The sequence below is a fragment of the Phaseolus vulgaris genome, chromosome 7 (assembly GCF_051622355.1).
Source record: "Phaseolus vulgaris cultivar YP4 chromosome 7, ASM5162235v1, whole genome shotgun sequence".
NCBI classification, from domain to species: Eukaryota; Viridiplantae; Streptophyta; class Magnoliopsida; order Fabales; family Fabaceae; genus Phaseolus; species Phaseolus vulgaris.
This window is the reverse complement of record NC_143504.1, coordinates 54,738,962-54,757,898: the sequence shown is the minus strand read 5'-3', so window position 1 is coordinate 54,757,898 and position 18,937 is coordinate 54,738,962. Positions and strand designations below refer to the sequence as shown.

The window sequence follows — 18,937 nt, the reverse complement described above, 5'->3', positions numbered from 1 at the left end:
TAAAATTGTTTAAAAAAAATCTTTATTGAATTTTTTTTATCCCAATAATACCAACCAACTTGTGCGAATATATAAATTTTAAATATAATTTAATTTTATAAAATTAGTTTAAATATAATTTAACTTTATAAAATTAGTTTATAAGATAAAAATTTTGTGTGTATATTTATAAAATTACTCTTTGGAGCCGAGAAGAAACTCTTGTCACTCAAATTCTTAAAGAACTCATTTCATTAAACATATAATCTTATCATAACATAACATAACATGTTGCTTCTATTTTCTTATTCCATTTATGAAAGACATGTCTGTAGACATAAAACTCGACATAGATACAGAAAATTTTAATCATACAAAACTCATCGTATATCTAGGGAACACGTGTAATTTTTATTGTTTAAATAAATTTTAGATGCGAACTATGTCATTCTGTAGCATGTGTTTGCAATCGTTGTTTTAGTCTTCATGTGACAACCATCATCTAATTAAAGGCAGGAGAAAGTATGCTGATATCAACAACTGCAGAAAAAAACATCATAAATTATGGTGTTCCACTTTGAATAATAACATAATTTAGTACACAAATTTCGAAATAATATATAGATAAAGTGGCAGTAGTTCATCTCCTGGTTTGTTCTAAGCTTTAAATTATATTGAGTTTTTAACTAAAAGATGAAATTAGTTTAATATATAATTAATTACATCATTTTACATTTCAATTAAGAAATTTATATCAGGGTTTGAATTTAAGTTGAAAATTGGAAGACAATAGAAATCAACTAACCTTGTTTCCGAAAAGAGTTGGAAAATTAATTTATATAACTATTTTCTTTGAATTATAATGTGGATATTGAAGTATAAAATGGTAAATAAAAGAATTACCTTCCAGTTCAATGAATAGAAGGATCTAGTGGAAGCTGGATTTGTGACATCTACATATTTGGTCTGGTACCACAGAACTGAAGCAAGAGCAAAACTTCCCACACTCTAAAACATAGCACACATTCAACTTTTAAATAGTGTCTCATTTTTAAGGATATCTGAAAAACAATAAACCTATGCTCTGTCCTAAAATAATGCTTATTTAAAGATCATTTTTTCCATTTCACATCGACATTAACAAGTTGGAATAATCTACACAATAAAAACAACTTTTCCAGAGAAATGTTTCTTTATTTAAAGATATATTACCGTGACAATTTTAATCCAAAGGGGAGATGAAGATGTTGCTCCTGCCAAAAAGGCAACTCCAAATGCCATTTCATAAAGGAAAACACAAATCCAAAATACCTATATAAAATATTTAGAATGAGTCAAGTGCTACAGAAGAGAGCATAAGCATATCTGCCAATATATATTGAATTTCATCAGAAACATACTTTTTTCTGGCCTAAACGCATTGTGAAAGAATCAATGCCATGTTGTTTATCTCCTTCTATGTCAGGTATATCCTACATAAAAATCCAGTTGAAGGTTTAACATTAATGGAACAAAAGCTTGATGTTGGAAAACAAATATATGTCCTGAGAAAATAAAGACATTACCTTGGCTAATGCTAAACCAGTAGAGTAGAAAGCCAGGAATAACAAGGAAACAATCAATGATCTTGTAAACACAACTGGCCTCTTGAACACAAACGTCTGAACATTTGTTACATCAATTAGCAAATAAATAATATACCAATTTCAAGTTATGTTACATTTATATAATATAGCATATTTCCTAGGATGATTTGGAGAAACATATTTAACCCTTCTTTTAACAACTTCATAATTTCTTCAACTTTTTCACTCATCCTTTTAAATCCATTTTTGATTGGTGAATTCAAATTGTTGACTGTGGATCTAATGAAATTTAAAGCAAAAATCTTGGGATGAAGATTTGTTATTATTCGTTCAAAAACATAAGCTAAAACATGGTTATTCAAAACTAAGGATGTATAAAAGGCAGGAATAGTTGTAGGAGAGAACCTGTATATGAAGGAAGTTTGTAATTGGAAATATAATTGCCCAAGTAGCAAATGTGAATAATGCAGAAACCACCGGATATTGCTTCCATCGTAAGAAAGGCGCCTGAAGAGTTTCAAAACAGTTTTATCAAATATAAATATTAAAATGAGCCTTTCTTATTAGTGAGTTTGTTAGAAAATATTCATATATATGTTCATTTAGTAGCTTAATTTGTATCTGAATAATGAATTTAAAAAAGAAAATGAATTTTTTTATTTACACGATTTAGCATAAAATATCTTATATTTCAAAAAATATATTTTTTAAAATGACAGTTTTCGATAATTAACGTTTGAGTTTGGATATACAAGGTGGGGGAAACTTATAGTGAATGATTAAGTGGTCAACCTATCTTATTTATCCATAAATAATATTTCATAAGCAAGTATATAAAGACAACAACTACAACCAATAACCTTTTCATACTTATATATCTTAAAACATATTTTAAGGGGAAAAATGCAATTGAAAAGAACTTACATTCACAGAATAGCCTGTCCAAAATATAAAGTTCAACAAAATGTTTGAAATCAAAGCCGGAGAACCTATCATCAAGTTAAGCCCAAAACACTGTAAAAGAGAATAAAACAGTAACTCTTCCTTGTCTCTGAACATCGTCTTAAAAAAGTATTATTAAAGAAAGGGATGAATCAATATGGCACCATAATTGCAGATGAGGCAACAATAATGGCACAGTTTCTAAAGGATAATTTCCCAGATGCCAATGGAAGATATGGTTTGTTTATCTGCAATAAAACATGTAATTATAGATTAGTTATTATAAGAACCAATATCTACTTTCTCCAAAAGCTTTCTAAACTATAAAAAAACAGATTCAAAATTATAAAGGGATTGCTTTTTTACAAGAAATTATAAAGTGGCTTCTTAAATATTCTTATTTTTTTAAATATTCTTATTAAGAAGTGGACTTTAAGCCTAACTCAACCCCATGAAACCGGCTCAATGGGGTGAGGTTTGCACCCACTTATATACTATGAAAGACTCTAATCTCTAATCGACGTGAATCTCCAACAATTCTCACCTTTTTTTTGGTTGAAATACATTAATAAACTGTAACAAAAATCCAACTATATTTTCTCTTATTTTAATTAATTCAGTTATATATAAAATAAATGTCAAACTAATTGTAATGTCCATAAACTTAATTAATTAAAATAAGAAGAATAGTTAGTGTTTTGGTCAACATTTTTGGTGACGTACTCCTATTAAGAAATGGGTAGGAGTATGTTAGTAAACTTCAATTATTTGTTTTGTAGCAAAAATTACATAAATTGTTCAAATTATTGTACGAGTGATGTTCTTGTGTAAACTTAGTCTTTATATGTTTCTGAATATTTGACTTCAGATAAATCCTATTAGTCAATTTCATCATATTTTCATGGAATATATATAAAATAAGCAAATAAAAAAATAATTTATAGTAAGTTTCATACCTTATCTATTTCAAAGTCAAACACTTGATTCACACCATTCACATAAACAGCCATAAACAAGTGAGGTATCAAAGCCTGTCACATTAAAAAAAAGTCATAAAAAATGTATTATTGAGATTAAAGGGTAGTTTTGAATTGGAATCTCACCTGTAGCAAACCAATAAAAAATAATGGAGATATATCTGATAGTCTTTCTACTGCAATGAGACACGCAGAAATTGCAGCGGAAAACTAGTAAAATACAAAAAAAAATTAATTTAAAACAATGGACTATTATATTAATCAAATAAGTATTGAATACAAAATAACATAATTAAGTATTTACCATAACTTTTGAATATTAATTAAGAGAGTAATAGAAAAGTTTTACTTACTTGACCAAACACTGCGTAAGGGTAAATAAATTGGTACAAAATGGTTAAGAAATTTTTGACAGAGTCCACACTGGTTTTAGAAATAGAAGGTTGAGATTCTGATTCAGAAGATGGTACACCGAGAGCTTTTACAACATATTTTGTATTGTTTTCTTCATATGTTCGTCCTCCTTCAATGCTTTTGTAATGATAATTAAAAGGTAACTGCTGAAACCTCAAAGGATTATATTGTATTTGAGCTTTTATTTTGTGTTGAGAAGTTTTTGATCCTCGAGAACCTAATTACAAAGTATTTGAAGTTGTATTAGAGTGTCCATGCACAACAATAGTATATTCCTATTTTAAAGTTGTTGCTACTAAATCATGATAAGATGATGAATTGAGAGAATAATTACTTTGAAAATTTAAAAATAAGAGAATTAGTGGTAAAATAAAAGTCTATATTTTTCTTAGAGAAAACCTTAAGAAAACTTGATATGAAAAATATTTGATTTTAAAAGAGAGTAGAATTCAAGTCACTTATAAATAAAAAATGCATTAATGTGTATAATATTTATGATAACATCTTTAACTGATTTGAAAAACTTAATATTTGTTTGGGTAACTTCTCCATAATCTTAAAAGAAATAAAATAAGACAAGTTTATATGTAAGGTAATTTATAAAATTTATTTCATATTTTTTTCTCTAATACTGATTTTTAATTCATTTAAAAATTATGCAGATTTTTTTCTCTCTTAAGTATTTGTAAAAAAGAAAACTTATCCACATATGCCTTTCACATATTTGAAAATATTTATTTTTATCTATTAATAGAAAAAGACATTATATTTTATTAAAAAAAGGAATGAATTCATTCTATTTTGAAGAAAAAAAATAACATCAGGATTCAATTATCACTTCTATATATTGGTTAGATCATATTAAAGTCAAAGTCAAAATCAATTTAATATATGGTTAGATGCTATTAAAGGATAAGTCAAAGTCAATTTAACGTAGTTTTTTTTTCTTCTTTTCACATATATTGTCGGAAAGGTTGAGTTTACTTTTGAAACAAATTTTCTTTTGAGGACAACTAGAAAATTTAAGTGAAAAATAATTTTAAAATATGACTTTGATTTTGAAAGGATTCTTTTTTTCCAATTAAGAAAAAAATTCCACTTTCATAAATCTATGTTAGAAATTGTTTATTTATAAACCCTTAATAGTGCAATGACAGTAAAGGTAACACTCATAAATAACTTTGAAACACTCATAAATGAATTATTGAATAAGTAGTACTGTAATATTTAATGTTAATATCAAAACTCTGTCAGAAATATAGTAAATAGAAATTCTTTCAGAAATCTAGTTATCATCAGATATAAATAAGTCCACTATTATTACATCCAATTAAAGACTGTTGTAAAGTTTCGGTCATCATGTGTTTTATAATTTTATTATCCTTAACCATGAATCTTTTAAAATTTAACTAAATATTTATAAAATCAATACTTTTAATTATTGTTTCATAAGATATACTTCGATAAATAAATTACATGTATACTAAAATATTTATGATGATCTATTTCTTATAATTTGTATACTCAATTTTTAATTAAAAATATTATAAATTATTATTATTATTATTATTATTATTATTATTATTATTATTATTATTATAATGAAATAAAACAGCACAGACTAATTTTAAAAAGTTGGATGAAAATGGTTAATATTTAATTATAAAAATATATTATAAATAGGATTAATCCGAGTAATTAAATTTTTAGTAACGACTGTAAAAAAACGGAGTTTCAATTTATAACGCAAAATTTAAGCCTTTCTATATACATTATTAAAAAATCTTAATTTTAAAAATAAAAATAATTAATTTTTATATATGATTAAATTAAATATTATTTTAAAAATTAAAAAATTGTAATAAATATTTTTTAAATTCATATTGAATTAACTACCTCAAAATTTTAACTATCAATTATTTAAATTTTAATATTAATAATTAAAACTTGATAGTTTATTATTTTATTAACACAATTTACCTAATTGATGAAAAAAAAAGATGTGAAAGAGTGAGAAATTGAGAAAGGTAGTGAAATAAAGAAATAAAGGTTAATGAAAGAAATAAGAGATAAGTGATGAGACATACTTGCATAGTAAATATTCTTGGTGGAGAGTTTCCTGCTACAAAAATTTGCACCTACAAACCATGTTTCCAATTTCCAATATTACTCACTAAATAATTTTGCAATGAAAATGTATCAAATTAGAACATAGAGAATATAATTACCACTTATGAATGAAGAGACGTTAGGAGAAGATATAACATATGCCTTATCCATGGTAACTGAGAACACAGAGTACACACTACCCTCTAAGAACAGAACAGGCAAGAACTTCTAAATGCCCCTGTAGAATGTAGAATGTAGAAGAGAAGAGAGGAATGGGAGATTTTATAGCCAAAAAAACTCCATGAATTTTGATTATTCTTAAGGAGAGATAAAATTTGAATGCAGAGAATTTGATACTGGATGCACATTGTCAACATTTTGCAGGAAAAATCCTTGGAAAATAATCAAATCAAACCTAACGGCCACGTATAAGAAATATCTAAAAGACTTTTCTAACAATATTTAGTAGTTTAGATTTTAATAAATTAAAAAAGTAAAAATTTAAACGGTTTGGAAAGACTTTTTAAATTACATAGATTTTTATAATATATATTCAAAGCTAAAAGATATAAGGTTATAAACATTTCCCTATTTTTTTATCAGAAAAAAAAAGTAGATAGATATAGAATATTTAAACTCATAAAAAAAGAAAGCTAACTGTGTATTTTAACTTAAAACGAGCATAACCATATGATTTGCGATAAAATTTATAGCTCACACCTCCTAATCAAACTCTCTAACCCTCCAAAATTGTTCCTAAAACTCTTCTGACAAGTTAAGACTGCACCAAATTTGCAGTTTTAATTTTGGGCCCTGTTGAAATCCTACTTCCATTAAGTAATAATCCAGCAACATGGTCTTTTGACAGAAGATTTGGAATTCATGTTGTTGATTGGTATTAACCCTCTACTGCTTGAAAGTTGGATCTATGAGTTATCCCTGCACATATTCACACACACCTTTCAAACTTTTGATTGTCAATTAGCACATAGAGTTATTCACAGTCGTAACTACACGAGTTATAAGCATAAATAAACACTATGTAATGCCTCCAAAATAGTGACTCTATCTCCACTGATTTTAACTCATTTATTTTGTTCTAATTTAATTTTCACACAAATTTATATCAATATCTTCTCAATTCAATTATTGTACATATTCTTATATTACTTAGTGAATATTGCAATTAGAATTTTAAATAAATATTTGTTCTTTATGGGTTCGACATTCGTCTTTCTTTCTATAACACATTATTACAATTGATTCGGTACATTTGCCGTAAATAGTCATTAGGTTTTTGAATGGGAATTTAGAAGATGGTGTTTATATGGACCAATCATTGGGATTCATTGAAGGAAATGGACACATGGTGTGTAAACTTAAGAAATCAATATACGAGCTTAAACAGGCTTCCAGACAATAGTATCTTAAGTTCAACAATATTATTGTGTCATTTGGATTTAAAGAAAACATTGTTGATCAGTGTATATATTTGAAGGTTAGTGGGAGCATGTTTATAATTCTGATTCTATATATTGATGATATCTTACTTGCAACTAATGATCTTGGTATATTAAGCGAGACTAAGAAGTTTCTTTCTAATAATTTTGAAATAAAACATATGGGTGACAGATACTATGTGATAAGAATAGAAATATTTTGTGATAGATCACAAGGACTGTTTGGCTTATCTCAAAAAGAATATATTAATATAGTTTTAGAAAGATTCAGAATGGATAAAATGTTTAGCATCTCCGGTTCCAATACAGAAAGGAGACAAATTTAGTCTCATGAAATGTCCAAAGAATGATTTGGAACAGAAACAGATGGAGAATATCCCTTATGCATCTGTTGTTTGGAGTTTGATTATGCTCAAACATGTACAAGACCAGATATTAGCTTTGCAATTGACATGCTTGGTAGATATCAGAGTGATCCAGATTGGATCATAGAAAAGCTGCAAAGAAAGTTTTATGATACTTACAAGGGACAAGGAATCGCATGCTTACGTATAAGAAATTTGATCATCTTGAGGTGATTAGATATACAGATTCAGATTTTGTCGGTTGTATGGATAAAAGAAAGTCCACATTTGGTTATGTGTATCTTTTAGCTGGAGGAGTGATTTCATGGGAAAGTGAAAAATAGTTCTTTTCTAAAAACGACAAGTATTCGAAAAGTGTTAAACATATGGAATTGAAATACTTTGCTATTAAAGAGGAAGTTCAAACATAGAGTGTCAATAGAACTTAACACTGATTTTATGATTGATGACCCTTTAACAAAAGGGTTACCGTCCAAAACATTTATTGGTCATGTTAAGAATATGGGCATTACGTCTACTAGTGAATGATGGATGTTGTTATTAATGTTTATTTGACACTCTGAGCTCATTGATGTATAAAAGTTTATGAAATATATGTTTTTACTTTATGTATATGCATGCAAATTATGGTGTGGAAAACAAATTATGTTATTGGTGATGAAAATGACATTATGTTTGAACTCATTATAGACTTATCATTATAAAGTGATTAACCGCCATGACTCTTATTATTTATGTATCCTTATGTTGATTGATGATATAACCAATTTATGTATGGCCTTTCAATGCGCATTATGATTTATGTAATTTTTAAAGCATGAAAGTATTATAGCTCATATAAGTCGTGGGAAAATGTTAAAAATGTAAATTAATTTATAATGTGACTCATATGAAATAGATTTTGGGCTTTGGGCCTGAATATAATTTAATAAAATAAAAAGCTCATGGGTTAATGAGAAAAGTTATATATATATATATATATATATATATATATATATATATATATTATGATACCTAATGAAAACCTAATCTAATGGAGATTGGGAAAGAATAGAAACGAATTTTGTCTTTGCAAAAGAAGTTGTTCACGGTTAACCACTATAGGAAAATCATGAAATAGAAACTAATTTGTAGAAATCAAAATATTTAGTTGCAATAGTAACTAAATTAGAGACCATTTTAGAAACTAAAAAGAAAATTAGTTTCTATTATTTTCTATTATTGTTAAATAGTTTCTAAATTGGTATCTAATTAGCAACCAAGGTTTTTGCTACCAAATTTAGAAACTAAATAATTGGTAGTTAAAACCTTAGTTGCTAATTAGATACCAATTTAGAAACTATTTAACAATAATAGAAACTAATTTAGAAACCAATTTTTTTTTTTAGTTTCTAAAATGGTCTTTATTTTAGTTTCTATTGTAACTAATTATTTTGGTCTCTAAAAATTGGTTTCTATTTCATGATTTTATTGCAGTGAACCATTAAGAAAGAATGTGAGTAAGCAAGGAATTGCAAGAGATAGATTAAAAAAAGAGTTAGAAAAAAAAACTGCTCACATAAGGACTCTTAAGATTAAGGTAGGTGCATATCTCTATTATAAATAATGTATGGAATATAAGAATCATAATTTATAGGATTCTTATGATGATGTGCATTATTGTAAGCTTTGATTTTATAGCAAAAACTATACAACCTATCTAATTATCACACATAATTCAAACTATGTAATATTTACGTCCAATGAACATATGTTTTGCAATTTCCTCTTGAAATAGAATAAATATTTCACACATAGAACTCATTTCATTAAACATAATCTTATCATAACATGTATTTTGTTATTCCACTTATGAGAGATGTATCCGTAGACATAAACTCTGTATAGATACAGAAAATTTTAGTGTGATACAAAAGTCATCGTATACGTAGGGAACACATATGTGTGTAATTTTTATTGCTTAAATAAACTTTAGATGCGAAGGGTCTATTTTATTATGTGGCATGTGTTGCAAACGTTGTTTTAATCTTCAGTGACACCATCATCTAATTAAAGGCAGGAGAAAGAATGATACGACCATCAACTGCACACAAAAAAACACATCATAAATTATGATGTTCCACTTGGAATAATAACATAATTTAATTAGTACACAAATTTTGAAATAATACATTGATAAACTGGAAATAATTATGTGCTAGTTTGTTCTAAGCTTTAAATTATATTGAATTTTTAACTAAAAGATGAAATTAGTTTGATATATGACTAATTACATCATTTTAAATTTCAATTAAGAAATTTATACCAGGGTTTTGAATTTAATTTTAAAATTGGAAGACAATAGAAATCAACTAACCTTGTCTCCAAAAACAGTTGGAAAATTAATTAGATAACTGTTTCTTTGAATTATAATCTGGATATTGAACTATCAAATGGTAAATAAAAGAATTACCTTCCAGTTGAATTTGTAGGAGGATCTAGTGGAAGCTGGATCTGTCACATCTACATATTTGGTCTGGTACCATAGAATTGAAGCAAGAACAAAACTTCCCAGACTCTAAAACATAGCACACATCAAACTTTTAAATAATGTTCAAAAGTTTAAAATAAGTACTTTTAAGATAAGCAATTTTTTAAATTCTTAGAGAAGTAGACAAAATTTACTTCTTACAATAAAATAAAATAAATTATTTTTAAAATAAAACAGATTAGACATATATATAAAACAAGTAAAAATCTGCTTAATTTATTAGAAACAAAACAGAGTATTATTATAACACAAATGTTTATCAAAATCAAACTCCATGTTGAGGAAAAAAAACAAAACAAAAATGATGCATACCTAAAATTCCAACTACATATACGTATAATAAAGATATATTACCGTGACAATTTTAATCCAAAGGGGAGATGAAGATGTTGCTCCTGCCAAAAAGGCAACTCCAAATGCCATTTCATAAAGGAAAAAAGAAATCCAAAATACCTATATAAAAGATTTAGAATGAGTCAAGTGTTATAGAAGAGAGCATAAGCATATCTGCCAAGATATATTGAATTTAATAAGAAACATACTTTTTTCTGGCCTAAACGAATTGAGAAAGAATCAATGCCATGTTGTTTATCTCCTTCTATGTCAGGTATGTCCTACATAAAAATCCAGTAGAAGTTTAACATTAATGGAACAAAAGCTTGATGTTGGAAAACAAATATATGTCCTGAGAAAATAAAGACATTACCTTGGCTAATGCTAAGCCAATAGAGTAGAAAGCATTGAATACCATGGAAACAATCAATGATCTTGGAAACACAACTGGCCTCTTGAACACAAACGTCTGAACATTTGTTGCATCAATTAGCAAATAAATAATACACCACTTTCAAGTTATGTTACATTTATATAATATAGTTTTTCCTAGGATGATTTGGAGAAAAAAATACTCAAGTAAATATTAGGCTCTTGATTATTGAAATCAGATAGTTATAATATTATAGATTATTTTCAATATAAAAATGTAAGTCAATCTAATTCTTCTTTTAACATCGTCCTTTCTTAGAATGCTTTTAAATCCATATCTGATTGGTGGATTGAAATGGTTGATTGTGAATCAAATGAAACTAAAGAAAAAATCTTGGGATGAAGATTTGTTATTATTCTTTAAAGCACTTACTAATATGCCTAATAATCCGATAAAATCATTAAAGAATAATTAAATTTAAAAAATAAAAATAATTAGTCATTATATAGATTAAATTAAATATTAATTTAAAAATTAAAAAATTATTGATATTTAATATGATTTGTATTATTAATAAAATATTATAAAATATTTTTAAATTAGTATTCAAATTAACTATCAAAGTTTTAGATACTAATATTTTAGATTTTAAATTAGTCTTTAAAAAATTAATAGAAATTAGTTTAGAATATAAATAGTTTAATAGTTAAAACCTTGATAATTAATAATTAAATACTAATTTAAAAATTATTTTATAAATTTTATTAATAATAAAAATTATTTTAAATATTATTAAGTTTTAGTTTATAAAATAATCTTAATTTAATAACTAATTATTTTAATTTTTAAAATTAATTTGTAATTTTTTTATAGTCTAAGAATGTATAAGATGATGGATTAGTTAAAGGAGAGAACCTGCATATGAAGGAAGTACGAAAGTGGAAATATAAATGTCCAACTAAGAAACATGAATAATGCTGCAAGCACCGGATATCGCTTCCATCGTAAGAAAGGCACCTGAAGAATTTCAAAACACCGTTATCAAATACTCATGGACAATAATTCCAACTCCAACTTCAACACCATTTTTTTATCAGTAAATACAAAATAGGAATAAATAAGAGTATTGAAACAATACTCCAATCTTTATGAAACAAATTATTGAATATAGTTCATCAGAAAACAGTTCTCATTTTCATACTTATATACCTTGAAACATATTTTAAGTTAAAAAAAGAAGTTTAAATGCAATTGAAAATAACTTACATTGGCAGAATAGCCAGTCCATAATATAAAGGTCGACAAAAGGTTCAAAGTCAATGCCGGAGAACCTATCATCAAGGTAACCCCAAAACCCTGTAAAAGATAATAAAACAATAACTCTTCCTTGTCTCTCAGCATCGTCTTAAAAAAGTATTATTAAAGAAAGGGATGAATCAATATGGCACCAAAATTGCAGATGAAGCAACAATAAAGGCACAATTTCTAAAGGATAATTTCCCAGATGCCAATGGAAGATATGGTTTGTTTATCTGCAATAAAACATGTAATTATATATTAGTTATAAAACCAATATCGACTTTCTCCAAAACCTTTCTAAACTACACAAACCAGATTCAAAATTATAAAGGGATTACTTTTTTACGATAAATTATAAAGTGACTTCTTAAATATTCTCACCTTTTTCTAGGTTGAAGTACATTAATAAACTGTAACAAAAGTCCAACTATGTTTTCTCTTATATTATTCAATTATAAATAAAATAAATCTCAAACTACCACAACAAGAAGAAAATCATAAAATAAACAACAAGAAAATCATAAAATAGAAACCAATTTGTAAAAATTAAAATAATTAGTTGCAATAGTAACTAAATTAGATACCATTTTAGAAACTAAAAAGAAATTTGGTTTCTAAATTAGTTTCTATTATTTTCTATTATTGTTAAATAGTTTCTAAATTGGTATCTAATAGCAACCAAGGTTTTAGAGACTAAATTTAGAAACTAAATAATTGGTATCTAAAACCTTAGTTGCTAAATAGATACCAATTTAGAAACTATTTAACAATAATAGAAAATAATATAAACTAATTTATAAACCAATTTTTTTTTTAGTTTCTAAAATATCTCTATTTTAGTTTCTATTGTAACTAATTATTTTGGTCTCTAAAAATTGGTTTCTATTTCATGATTTTCTTGTAGTGTACTGTAATATCCATAAACTTAATTAATTAAAATAAGAAGAATAGTTAGTTTTTTGGTCAATTTTTGGTGACGTACTCCCTTTAAGAAAAGGGTAGGAGTATGTTAGTACTTTCAATTATAAAAAGGAGTTGGGTAGCAAAAGTTATTTAAATTGTTCAAACTATTGTACGAGTGATGTCCTTGTGTAAACTTAGTCATATGTTTCTGAATATTTAACTTAAGATAAATCTTATTAGTCAATTTCCTTATATTTTTTATGGAATATATATAAAATAAACAAATAAAAAATAATAATTTATCAATGATCTAATTTTTTATTTATTTATAGTAAGTTTCGTACCTTATCTATTTCAAAGTCAAACACTTGATTCACACCATTAACATAAAGATCCATGAACAAGTGAGAGAACAAAGCCTGAAACATTAAAAAAAAAAGGAAGTCATATATAAAAAAAAAGTATTATTAAGGTTAAAGGTTTGTTTTCAATTGTCTATATTTTTTTTAAGAAAAAGAAGAACATATTTGGAATCTCACCTGGAACAAACCAACCAAAAATAATGGAGATATATCTGAGAGGTTTTGTACAGCAATGAGAGACCCAGAAATTGCAGCGGATAACTAGTAAATACAAATAAAGTTAATTTAAAAATAAAAAATGCTATTATTATTATTATCCAAATAACTATAATACAAAGGAACAAATTCAGTATTGAGCATAACTTTTGAAAATTAATTATGAGAGTAACATGAAAGTTATACTTACTCGACCATACGTTGCGTAAGGATAAATAAATTGGTACAAAACGGTCAAGAAATTTTTGACAGAGTCCACAGTATTTTTAGAGATGGAAGGTTGAGATTCTGATTCAGAAGAAGGTACAGTGACAGCTTTCACAATATATTTTGTATTGTTTTCTTCATATGTTCGTCCTCCTTCAATACTTTTGAAATGATGATTAAAAGGCGATTGTTGAAATCTCAAAGGATTATATTGTATTTGAGCTTTTATTTTGTTCTGAGAAGCTTTTGATCCTCGAGAACCTAACGTGTCAAGTGTTTGAAGTTATATTATAACTTTTATTAATCAATAATAAAAAAACAATTAGAAAAAAAGCTTGTAAGGTGCTTCCACCTATATACATATTTGTATCTATTTACAAAAATTCCTACAAAATAAAAATATGGTTGCAATAAGCTCATTTTACCCCATATGCATATGAAGTTGTATTATAGTATCCATGCACAACAAAAGTATATTCATATTTTAAAATTATTGCTAATAAATCATGACAAGATGATGAATTGAGAGAATAAAACTGAAAATTTATTATACTATTAACACACTTCACCTAATTAATGAACAAAGAGGTGTGAGAAAGTGAGAAAGGTAGTGAAATAAACAAATAAAGGTTAGTAAAAGGAACAGGGGATAAGTGATGAGACATACTTGCATAGTAAATACTATTGCTGGAGAGTTTCCTGCTACACAAATTTGCACCTACAAACCATGTTTCCATATATTACTCAACAAGTAATTTTGCAATAAAAAATGGACGAAATTAGAACATAGTGAATATAAGTACCACTTATGAGTGAAGAGACATTAGGAGAAGATATAGCATGTGCCCTATCCATGGAAACTGAAAACTGAGGACACAGAATACACTATACTCTCCAGAAAGATAAGAACTTATAGAATGTCGAAAAGAAAGAGAAGAATGAGAGATTTTATAGACAAAAAGACTCTATGAGATTTGATTATTCTTAAGAACAGATAAAATATGATTGAAAATACAGATTGATGTATACACCATGCACATAGTCCACAGCATGTTTTAGGGAAATCCTTGCAAAATAATCAAATCAAACATAACCGTCACATATAAGAAATATTTAGAAGACTTTCTAACAGGGTTCTAGTATAGTATAGATTTTAATAAATTTATAAAAGTTTAAACGGTTTGGAAAGACTTTGTAAATTGCATAGGCTTTTATAATGTATATTCAAAGCTAAAAGAGCTCATTAATTATAAATAATATATTATAAGGTCAAGGGCTGATGAGGTTAACCATGAGGAATTTTTCTGCAGGATTTAATCTCTATGCATAAAGTTTTTGGTAACACGGATAGGGGAAGATATATATTCTGTTTTAATTTATTTTATTTTTAACTGATAAAAAAAAATACTATAAAGTTCGAAGAAAGAAAAATAAGGTGGATCTAAGCCTGCTAGGATTATGTTATATGTGTTTTAAGACTTATGAATATCCTAAAGGCTAAATAAGGTTTTGGTGTATGTGATTTAAGTGTTTTAATTGGTTTTAACTAATTAAATTTAATTATTAATATATCATGTAATTGTGCTTTTTAGGATTTTAAGAATCTATTTATATAAATTGTGCTGATTAAAATTTTAGAGTTTAAAATATATGACGCTATAAAGGTGTGTGGGTGTTTTAAGTAGAGATTGTGTAAAATATATGACACATATCTCGGAGGCGCATTAGAGAGAAACATTTAAGACTTGCATGTAATGGTATGATTTTTAACATAGTTACTTGAGGAAAATGATGGAAAGTGTATTTCATTTTTACATATTATGATCCTTTAGGCATGATTTATAACATAAAAAAAAAATTATATTCACAAAATGTGTACCCCTAGATTTTATCAACATTGGTTTCACTGAAAAAATAGTGTGCAGAACTTTAATGAAGATCGAGTAAAAGTCAAACTATAAGATTGAAGTAAAATTTTATATTTTTTTTTTTATATTCACAACTCATATGTATCAAATTTCTTTAATATTTGTTGTTGAAAGAATCCAACAAGTGGTATTAGAGTCGTTGGTTTGTCTTGATGATCAACTGGGATAAGTACGATATGAAGTGGATAAAAATCTTATGTTTATGGATTCTTTATATTGAAAGTCTTCTAATAAATCACCGAGTTTCTTATAGTTACATAGATGATTCAGTGAGATTGTAACAATGTGAAAGAGACTCACACTTGAGGAGAAAATTGTTGGAGAGTCAAGAGTGATTGAAAAGTCTTACATAAATAAAAATGAGCAAGAAAAATATATGAGAAGAAAAGACAAACAAACTTATTGTCTTAAGGATTTGAATAGAAAAAAATATCATAATTTCTTATGTGAGTCTGCTTTAGATATATTCTTTCTTTTGTTTAAGTTGTTTGCGTTTTTTTTTTGTTTGGGTTTAACGTTATTACAAATTATTTTAATTTTGTTGACTAAATAAAAACTTCTAGTGACAAAATTTAGATTTCTAATATCTTTATTCTTTGATATACTCTAATTACAAATAATATTGGATAAAAAGATGTTTTTATTATAATTTATATTATTAAGAATTTTTAAATTTATTTTATTATTTAAGAATATTTTATTTGAAATCTTATTTTCTTATTTTTTTAAATTTTATTTAGAAAAGTGATATATACATTTTTTTGACCTTTTTATTTTATTCATTTATTATTTATTCAAGAGAAATATTTTAAAATAGAATAACAATAATTTCGATGTAAGGTTATTCTCAAAAATTGTTAAAGATAAAGAGTTATCCGTTAGTTTAATTAATAATTCACTATAATTATATGTTTACATGAAGAAAGTTATAAAATATTACAAATAAATATTTCTAGCGGCTTTAATAAAGAGAGAGTAAATGATTTGTAATAAAAGAAAAAATAAAAATTTAACAACTATCCTGAAAAGAATTAAAGAACAGGAAAGTCTCAATATACATAAAATACTTAACTAATTATGATATTTATATGTTCTATTAAAATATTACATAACATTAAAAGTTATAAAAAAATATAATAAGACTTTTTTATAGGCTATAAACAGTCAGAATTAAATGTTACCAAATCTTCTTTCTTTAAAATTTTTTGATAGTTTTAATCGAATACCAAATAACTTAGTTATATTATTTAAAAATACAATGAAAATTATTTATTTAGAAAAATACTTAAAATTAAATTTAAAAAATAAAAGGATATTTCTATTTATAAATAATTTAAATAAAATAATTATCTTGAAGGAAAGTATTTTTAATAGTTATTCTTCAATGATAGTTTTTTACTGTTTTTCTTGAAAGAGAACACTTTGGAGGATTCAATTTATTATTTTTTAACATCTTTAGTTCTAATATGAATTTCAATATTTTAGTAAAAAGTATCAATAATTAAAAGTATCCTTTTATCACTATATAAATTAGTTATTATAAATAAAAATATAATTTAATATTAATTTATTATAAGCCTTAACTATAATGCAAGTTATATATTTAGAAATGTTTATTTATCATAAATTTGAACTACTTAAAATAATCATTGATTCTATGTGTAGTCAAATATTATTTTTAGTCAGAAAAATGATCATAACCTTTGGGCAGAAATAGTGGACTGTTGTCTATGATGTCTCTTTCTTGAAATTGTCTAGTCAAAGTTATTGGGTCAAGTCAACAGTTTGGAAATATAGGAGTTAATTAAAGCCATAAATCGAAAAGTAAAAGTTTTCAATTTAAAACTTATATCTTTCTTGCACTCGTTCAAACGAGTAGCTTTAAATATTACCTAAATAATGCAAATTTTAAAAAATAATATCCAAAAATAGACCAAAGGAAGATTCTTTTCCAAACTAACACAGATTACTCTTCAGGGCGGAAATTTGGTTTCTAATCTCTTCTTCTAGCGACTCATACTTCAAAGGAATTCAGTTGTAAGGGTTGGATTTCAAGAAGACTTTGAGGTTGTTTATATAGGTCAAAAAAAAGGAAGGAAAAATGAAAAAAAAAACGTAAAATTGATTTTAGGTAAAAAAAAATTAATTAAAAATGACGATAATAAGTTTTAATTGGTTTGAACGAAGGAAGGAATTACAAAATTAAGTAAAGTGACGTATAATTTGATTTTGTAATTCTGTTTCAAATTAAATTTGTGATTATTAATTGCTTAAAAATAAAAAGATTAATAATAGAAAAATAATGATAATTTTGGAGTGTTAGGTTAAATTAAATATATTATTTTAAATAAAATTAATCACCTTTTCTCAATTTATGTGAGTAGTTTTTTTAATCACCTCTTCTCAACCTATCTCTTACAATTCTTCTTTTGTCACACTCTTTCTTGATGACTAACTGATGATGGCTGTTTTGCTATCAAATTAAAATGATTCTAGTGTAGACCTGTCTGCCACTAGAGAAATGATAATATAATTGTGGTCAGATAACCCCAAGTCGACTTCCAACATCAATGTTTAGAATCTATATACAAGCAACAATAAAAATAAAGATAAAAAGGGTTAAGATTGTTGTGCAAAATATAAAAAATATTAAAGAGCAAATAAAAAGTGGTTGATTCCCAAGTTCTTCCACCATTGAATTTTTCATAAATTCTCTGAAGATTAATCCTTTCTCAATCCTCTAACAAAGTTAAACCAGATTGAACATGCACCAATCTAATTCAACTGAAGCTCAACAATAAAGCATGCGTCTACTAGTTTAATCAATACCCACTTTGTTTCATGTGTATACTTCATGAGAATGCTTATCTCCTATCTCTTTAATGCGTCCAAGAAATTAATTAGAATCATGCGAACCAACTAAGAAACCAAAGTTTAAGATAAAGAAGACTCTC

At 25.9% G+C, this 18,937-nt stretch overlaps 2 protein-coding genes across 3 annotated transcripts; both read right to left on the bottom strand.

Moving 5' to 3' along the window:
• Positions 1 to 204: 204 nt before the first annotated feature.
• On the bottom strand, positions 205 to 6,266 carry LOC137829426 (glycinol 4-dimethylallyltransferase-like). The gene is made up of 13 exons (XM_090304609.1): positions 6,127 to 6,266; positions 5,986 to 6,036; positions 3,838 to 4,115; positions 3,611 to 3,694; positions 3,464 to 3,538; positions 2,672 to 2,755; positions 2,490 to 2,579; positions 1,971 to 2,072; positions 1,545 to 1,640; positions 1,380 to 1,451; positions 1,192 to 1,290; positions 883 to 987; positions 205 to 519 (listed from the first exon to the last, which is right to left on the bottom strand). Exons 1-13 carry the CDS (start codon positions 6,176 to 6,178, stop codon positions 478 to 480), a joined length of 1,230 nt encoding a protein of 409 aa, XP_090160735.1. The 5' UTR covers positions 6,179 to 6,266; the 3' UTR covers positions 205 to 477.
• A 3,361-nt stretch (positions 6,267 to 9,627) lies between these two features.
• On the bottom strand, positions 9,628 to 15,135 carry LOC137830338 (glycinol 4-dimethylallyltransferase). Of its 2 annotated transcripts, XM_068637616.2 has the most exons (13): positions 14,859 to 15,135; positions 14,723 to 14,773; positions 14,039 to 14,316; positions 13,810 to 13,893; positions 13,615 to 13,689; positions 12,517 to 12,600; positions 12,335 to 12,424; positions 11,984 to 12,085; positions 11,069 to 11,164; positions 10,905 to 10,976; positions 10,717 to 10,815; positions 10,285 to 10,389; positions 9,628 to 9,915 (listed from the first exon to the last, which is right to left on the bottom strand). In XM_068637616.2, the coding sequence occupies exons 1-13, from the start codon at positions 14,908 to 14,910 to the stop codon at positions 9,874 to 9,876; spliced, it is 1,230 nt and encodes a 409-aa protein (XP_068493717.1). In that variant the 5' UTR covers positions 14,911 to 15,135; the 3' UTR covers positions 9,628 to 9,873. The 2 variants fall into 2 exon arrangements, with proteins under 2 accessions (XP_068493717.1, XP_090160732.1); XM_090304606.1 differs by lacking the exons at positions 14,039 to 14,316; positions 14,859 to 15,135.
• Positions 15,136 to 18,937: the final 3,802 nt, after the last annotated feature.